Source organism: Stegastes partitus, unplaced genomic scaffold (genome assembly GCF_000690725.1).
Source record: "Stegastes partitus isolate 25-593 unplaced genomic scaffold, Stegastes_partitus-1.0.2 Scaffold1116, whole genome shotgun sequence".
NCBI lineage: Eukaryota > Metazoa > Chordata > Actinopteri > Pomacentridae > Stegastes > Stegastes partitus.
The window spans coordinates 187,360-195,299 of NW_007578847.1; the positions used below are offsets into that span (position 1 = coordinate 187,360).

A 7,940-nucleotide genomic window follows, 5' to 3' on the forward strand; every position below is an offset into this window, starting at 1 on the left:
GACTGTAGCACACACAGAAGGCAGTATCACCCTTTTCACCACTTTAAGTCCAACTGGTCCAGCTTTGAACCAGGACTGATAGAAGCTCTGGACATGTGAGAGGAGCCACTGAGCTGTAGAGTCTGAACTAATCCATACGAACTCCATCACTTCCTGTTGGGATCACTTCCTCTAGTACTTCCTGTTACATCGTTACTCTGCCTGAGTCTTTATTTTACCTTAAAAGTGCTGTTTCAGGTGTCACTATGTGGTTAAGGAAGTAAGTTATGAAGAGCAGTCAGTGAAGCTGCTGGAGTCGTGGGTTTGCTTCAGAGCTGCTCCTCCTGAACTCTGTGGACGTCTGACCTGCTGGTAGGAAGTTCTGGTTGAAGGCTGAGGGTTTTGCTGCCAGTGAAGATCAGACAGTTGGTTTTATTCAGCAGCACTGTTAATGTTTGAATGGCTGGTTTGAGCAGATCCACAACATCTCATCAGGTCTGAGGGAGCTGCTGGCCTGAACTCATCGTCTTTCTGTTTGTCAGGACACATTTTTCACTCGTAACTCCGACAGCTTCTGATTTTAATGTTAATACAACAATAAACACAAATAAATGGAGGCAGCCGGGTTGAAGCTGCCTCATCGTGCTGAGGTGAAGGTTCCGGGTGACGGGCCGGACCGGGCCGGACCGGGTGGGACCGGGTGGGACCGGGTGGGACCGGGTGGGACCCCACACCACCCTCATCAGTCCTCAGAGCAGGTGTGTTGCTCAGGTGGAGGTGGTGGTTGACACGGTGTTGAGAGTGTTTTTAACCCACAAACCCGTCTTAGGAGGGAAACACTGGTCCCTGTTCCTGCTGGAGGTGAAGTGTTCTGGTCCGACTCATTACAGAAAAGTTCCTCATGAATGCGCTCTGACTGTCAACACAGTCTGGGGATGGAAGGAGATAACGGCCGGACCTCTGGTCCTCATGAAGCACATGAACATGTCTCTGATGCTGCAGTGGAAATGTCCCTGGATGTGCTTCTGCAGCAGCGTTGTATTATGGGATGGAGTTCAGCCACACTGAGGGAATGTACTCAATCATTACATTGTAGTCTAATTAAAGCCACTCCTACAGATTGCTCTGTTTTATTGCTGCTGCTGAAGCTTTTATCTAATATTAAACCCTTAGTTTATTTGTCATTGGGGCTGGTTCTGCCCGTGATCTCCTGAACGAGGGCCGTGTGCACAGACGTTCACTTTGTAGGTTTGGAGCTACTTTGGTTGTTAGTCATCCTCATAAAGGTTTTAAATGCTTTGAAATGGGTTTATGGTGCTGATGATCACAGGCTCTCCGTCACTTAGAGCGCTTTGAAAAGGCTGACTGTAAAAACCAGATCTAGTTGAAGCGCTGACGCGGTGCTGAGCAGACGGCGTTTGGACCGGGGGCAACGACACGAGGACGAGCACTTCCCCCGGCCGCTGACCGCTGATCACACAAACACCGGACTGTAGGCAGAGATCATGTTTCTGTTGTGATGCAATCACAAAGAGATGCTTCAGAGGGAGAACGGTTGTGGTTACTGCGTGATGTTCAGACACAACTGATGTGGTCTCAGTGATGTTGTTCTTCTGCACCATCGCATACGAGTGTGTTTAGTCGTGTTTATATCAGACTGTCTGTGAACATTGTCTTATGATGTTTACAACATTTAAGTCTTGTTTTTGTAGCAATAAAAACCAGCCCCATTGCATTCACCAAGTCAACACATGAGCCACCAGACCTGTAGACATGTCGGGTCGGTACCGGGTCTGTGCGATGGAAGCAGATCAGCACCGTCCCCGTTACACCTTCATCTGTTTTTATTTCCAATGTGGCAGAAAATGTGACTCAGTGCTTTGAGGTCATCTTGGTGCCAGGAGTGTTTTATTCATTGAGTTATTATTTTAGATTATTTTAGAACATCCAGCAGAAGTTCACCAACAGCTTCGTCCCATCAGGGCGGGTCGCTGAAGGTGCCGACAGCCAGCGTGCTGAAGCTCAGAGCGTCCTACGTGTGATCGTAAAGGCTGCAGAAGAAGAAAGATGATGCACAGGGAAAGGCAGAACCACCGCTTCATGGCTCGGTCCGTTCGTCAGAAAGCGTTTCTTTAACTAACGAGCTGGTTGTGATGTGATCCCAGAGAGCGACAGGAGACGTAGAAAGTCAGCGTCTACAGAAACACAGGCCGTCACTGGAGCATCCACCTGCTCAGTGCCTCAGCTTGTAATTTAAGCCCAGAAATAACAGAGCAGCAGACTGTTGGCGTACGAGGCACAAGCGTTACGTGACCTAATGGTCAACCACCTAATGGTATGTTTTTGTGTGCGCTCCTCTCATTCCTGTACTCATTAACTCCGTCCAGGAGATAAGCTGGAGGGGTGGTGGTGGGTCCACATCTTCTGCTGCAGTGTTCCCTCCATCCATCCATCCATCTGTAGACACCAACCACTACAATAAACAGGTTTTTTATTTGTTTATAGATTCTATTTTACAAGTTGACCTGATGAATCATGTGCCAGTAGGTGTTAGAAGAGCTTTGTTGTTCTATCGACTATGAAAGTTAGTGTTAGGGTTAGTGTTAGTGTTAGGGTTAGTGTTAGTGTTAGGGTTAGTGTTAGGGTTAGTGTGGGTATTTGTGTCTTTGTGCAGCTGTGAATGAACGCTGGTGGGAGACAAACAGTTTGATGGCTCTCCTATAAATGATTGATCAGCTGCCCGGAGCTACTGAAGCCTTTGCTGTTTGCTGTTGCTCCATTTTTCTGTGAGTGCAGAGCTTTTGCAGTCGGCTTATGTAATCCATGTCCCACTACATCCAGGATCACCTGTTCCTGCCACATCAGTCCGTCTGTCTGTCCACACCTGTGGTGCAGAAGAAAGCATCTGTTTGGAAAGTCAAGAAACTGGCTTTGGATGTTAATGTTCCTTCAATATTTGTATTTTACCTCCGAGGTTCATGATGGAGGCTAAAAACGAGGGTGTTCCTCTGGGCGCTGTGCACCGGACGCTTCAGTCTGTGGCCTCATTCATCCCGTCCTGCATGTTGGGTTCTGATAGAACCCTGACCCATCTCTCCTACATGAACGCAACGATGAGTGATGATGTCTGTTCATATAAATCGATCAGAACTAGAAACGTACGATAAAGTTCTCATACGAAGACGTATTCAGCAGAAACTAAACACATGATCCAGTTTAGTACGACATTTAATTGACATAATAATGTTCATGATTATTGTATTAAACAATGGACAGCAACATTAGACAGTGGAGGTAAATAACCTCAAACATTCATCCCGTCTTCTTCCAGCCTTCATTTCATCTGAGAGCCTCTGTGTGAACTCGTCGTTATGTAAAAGCTCCGGATGCTGCTGCAGTCTGATGGGAAACCCGTCACAGCCGCCATGAATGATTTAACCAAAGAGCTCCTCTGATGTTTTCATATTCTGCTGCTTTGGCTTCAATTCAGACACAAACTTGTGCCTCAGTCTGATTGTGATGTAAAGTCAAACCATCTTTAGAAGAAATGAGTTTCTTCTGGAGCATCTGTCACCGTCTTTCCTCTCAGAGCTCTGTGATTGGACGGAGGTGAGGGTTTGATCTTCTGTCATGTTGGATTTTATGAAGTTTTAAAAATCTGTAAACAGCCAGATTATATATTTTTTAAATCTTCACCAAAAATGGCTCTGATTATGTTCAGGAAACGCCTCACAGACGTGACTGTGTGTGACGTATATGTAGATTTATCAACAGCGTTCATATTGTACAGCTCACTGTAATGAGCTGTGACAGGCCGCAGGGCAGCTGTTTTCACACCAAACTTGGTTTACGGACTCAGGACCTTTGGGGGTGAGTGGACCTCAGGGTGGACCTGAGGGGCTGCATCACTCCTACTAGAGAACAGTATGTTTACCGTCAGTGCTTCTCGTCCTCACTGCCTGCAGCTCTCATAGTTGATGCACCTTCATTGTTTGCAGCGGTTTTCAGATCTACAGTGAAATTACCGGCTTGGTGCAGAGCTGAGACCAAACCAGTCCTGTTCAGCTGAACCGTCCCTCCAGGACTTTGAACTGAAAACTGAACCGACTTTCATTAATGTGCTGAACATGGAGTCTTTAACGGACTGATGAAGCAGCAGTGTTCCGTATCCCACGTCTGAAACGGACTCTCTGTTTTTATATTTATCTATTTATTGGTTTTCATTTTAGGACAAATGAAGAACATTTATTGTCTTTTAGAGGACAAGCGACACACATGCATGAGGAAGGCGGGGCTTCGTGGTGTCGACGCCTCCACAGCCAGAGGCCGTTAACGGGACCACCCACGTCCCTCCAGCCGCAGGACAAAGAGGCAACGAGCTCAGTCATTAAATTAGTGTCTGCTAATGAAAACAGGGAGTGTGTGCCGTGAAGTCCTGAACAGTGGGCAGTACCGCTGGCACACAGCTGCTGCCGTGTTTACTTGTGGTGTCGTGGTTGCCATAGTTGCCATTGTGTTTACGCAGCGTTTGTGTGGCGTTGCTTCACTCTGATCTAATCCTGCTTCTGTAGCAGGTAAACAGGAAGCACAGGTAGCCAGCTCCTCTACCTGCTTAGAGTCTGTACACACGATGTGAGCTGGATTGTCTGTGTGAACAAAGAGCACGTTGCTGCAGCATGAGGACTGCTGTTAGAACCATGCTGCTCTCTGACGTCCACTAAAGGCCGACTCTCTCCCTGTTCACTCTTTTATACATACGTGTTCATTTACCGCCGTCGTAGGACTAACTGACACTTCAGTGTATTTGCTTGTTCCATCCATGCCCTCCATTCGTCTCCCTGACTCCCACAAATGTTCTATTAGTTGACACACTGAACACATCAGTCATGCTGCAGTCAGTAAAACGTGGATCCAGGCTGAGCCGCCGCTGTTTGCATGGCAAGCAAATGAGCAGCCAGAGGACTGGAGCTCAGAAGAGGCCCAGCGAGCTGAACTCAGACGGGATGAATAATATGTTCAGTACCAGACAATAAATCAGGTTCTTTCTGAATGTCATGAGTTCTGGATGTGTCCGATGTGTTTGGACTTGGAGGTGCCACATGTTGAGGACGTTATCTCCACTGATGATGAGCTGCTCTGGACACGCCTGTATCTGTAGGTGTTGTCCTGCTCATTTCCATACGCAAACACAATGAAGGTTGTGTATTTAGCTTAGTACAACATTTGGTTTCTTCTTTTTGGATTGTGCGAGCGCTGCCTGTTGCAGCTGAGACGCCACCTTCAGCTCTTCTCCAGCAGCCCTGTTTGCTTTGCACCAGTCTGATGATAGACTGCAGTAAAGTACAGATTTATTATTAATGACTCCTTAGTGTCTCAGTAAACGAAGACTGTGAACCGGCGGGAACACAAGCAGGACCTCCTCCAGGTGGAATGTGTCCATCATTAGTGCAATTCACATCAGGTGATCAGACCTGTCCTGTTTCAACATCTGACATCCAGGCCTGCCAGGAAAGAAAGTCTTTGGTGTCCAAGAAGAAGATTAAAGCAAAACCAGCCTCCTAATGAACATAAAGGCAAAAACCAGGCCTGGTAGAACAATGTGCTATGGATGGACCAATCAGAGACACAGTTGTGTTGCCACAGTAACAGTAGATATGTTTGGTGCAGACCAAAGACCACCAGCTGTGAAGTACGCTGGTGGGAACGTTGCTGTCCTCGGTAGCTTTATGCATTCTTCATCATGTGCTTGAAGACACCGTGAGGCCGTTTGTCTGAGAGTTGAACCAGAAGTCAGTCGATTGGACGTGATGGTGATACCAAGAACACCAACGAATTCACCACAAACGGCTTTAAACGAAGTATTGCAGAGTTGCAGTGGTAAAAAATCTCAGCAAGCTGATATCAGCGATGTGGGACACTTAGGAGCAACAAGAAGCTGCCTGTGAAGGCCTCATGAGTCCTGTCCTGTTCTGGTTTTTGTGTCTCTGAGTCTCTTATAAAACCAAACATCTGTTGAGTACATGATTGATGAAGTACATTTTGCACCTTTACCTTTAGGCACTGTTTTATAAAGAATAAAGTGTTTAGTTGTCCAGATATTTTCCCTGGATGTGCTTCTTCTTCACCCGTCGGTGTAGATCATTGTGGTGGAGGAGGTCTGAGCGGGACCCTGCTGTGAAGTAAAGCACCTCTCACAGGTGTTCTGTGTTCCTGGTCTCCACATTTAAGGGGTGATGATCACAGTCGTGTGCTCTTTTGTGTCTGTTTTTATAAATCTGTCTATTTGCATATTAACATGGTTCTTAATGAGAGCAGCTCTGTGACGAGTCGCTGTCGTCCTAAAACATCACAGCTGCTCCAGACTTGGTTCTTTGGCTGATGTTGGTCTGATTCTGTGAGTGCTTTGACTTAACTTTCCTGATGACTGAATTTCTTTTCTTGTCTGTGTGTTGCAGTTGAAAGGGAGATGGTTCAGAAGAGGACCTTCACCCGATGGATCAACCTCCATCTAGAGAAGGTTTGTTCATGTAGCAGCAGATGACAAACACCAGTCCTCAGTTCCTACAGAGCTGCTCTCTGAGCTTTCATTTGCTACCTCAGTGCAAGAAAACACTTTCTTTTATTTCCGTCCCACCTCGAGCTGCGCTGCAGCTGAATCTTTTTCACAGGCTGAGGTTAGCGAGCTGCTCGCTGGATGTGTTTTCCACTGCAGCGGAGACACGCTGCACATAAACAGCAGTTGCAGTCTCTGAATTATATATGTGGTTGTGAGGAGCTGTTTGTGTGCAGCATTAAAGTTTCATCAGGCTGCAAAGTGTGGATCTGAGAGAACAGGAGCGGTGTTACAGGACCACAGAGCGAGGTGGTGGGTTCCCCTCAGCCAGCTGCTGGGTGGAGGAGGGATGCTCTGTGGTCACCACAGTAGATCTGCTGACACGTGATGGGGACCAGGGAGGTCTGGAGATCTGTCAATAAGTACAGTGTCAGGACTGCTGATTTATGTGATGTCTCCTTCAGTATAAAAGAAAACATACAGAATTAAAAACACAATGTGTGACTGAGTAAATGCCACATGACCGTGAAGGCAGGTCCTAATTGGCTGATCGATTACAGCGCCGTCAGGAAGTATTGCCTCTTGATGATTTAATGTTTGAAGGTGAAAGCTGTCCTGTGATAAACCTCAGAGCTCCTCTGGTTGAAGCGTGACCTCACTGTGGCTGAGCTCACGGACCAGACCTGCTCAGTCAGGAAGTCACTTCAACAGAACCTGTCTGACAGAACAAAGTCGACCAGAACATCTCAGAAAGCTGCAAGAGCATGCAGCGGTCCAAAGAAATTCAAGAACGGATCAGAACCACAGAACGTTGGTGCTTTTACTTCAACCATTCATCACTTCATATGTCTGGTGTCACATTGATGGGCCGTCATGTCAGATATTAAACAACAGGAGAATAGTTTGTGCTGTGTGCCCCACCAGGAGTTTACCTGCTCATCCATCCATCTCTGTGTTCACACTGACACCCTGTGTTTGTGTAGAACCTCTGAAGTTCTGACCCTGAGTGTCTCCAGTCTGTTAGCCGGTCCTGACCAGGGGTGAGTCTGGGTGAGCTGTGAGCTGGATGCTGATCAAGCCTTTTGTTTTCTCTCACAATGAGCCTCTCTTGTCTTACTCACTGTTTGGCCACGGGTCAAATTTCTGACCCATAAACTGACAATCATACATTTGTCCTCCGTCATGTTGGAAAGTTCCAGTCACTTTACCCCCTGATCCCCCAGCGACAGATCGCACAGTCACACGTCTACCGATGTCCACCCGCCATGATTTACTGTGACAACGCGGCTACATGAACACAAGCTCATGTTAGTGTTGTGTTGTTGTTCTGTTGTGTGTGTTTGGGTCGGACAGCAGCTCCTCGCATCCAAAACCACTTTTCCCCAAACGGGACAAATAAAGGAACCTG

General features: G+C 47.0%; 1 protein-coding gene across 1 annotated transcript in view; it reads left to right on the forward strand.

The window, feature by feature from the left end:
• The window catches only part of clmna (calmin a), a 34,318-nt gene that overhangs the window by 16,246 nt on the left and 10,132 nt on the right, over positions 1 to 7,940 (forward strand). The window contains exon 2 of the mRNA XM_008296285.1: positions 6,435 to 6,496. Within this exon, the coding sequence (XP_008294507.1) occupies positions 6,435 to 6,496 (62 nt within the window). The remainder of the gene's footprint in view (positions 1 to 6,434; positions 6,497 to 7,940) is intronic.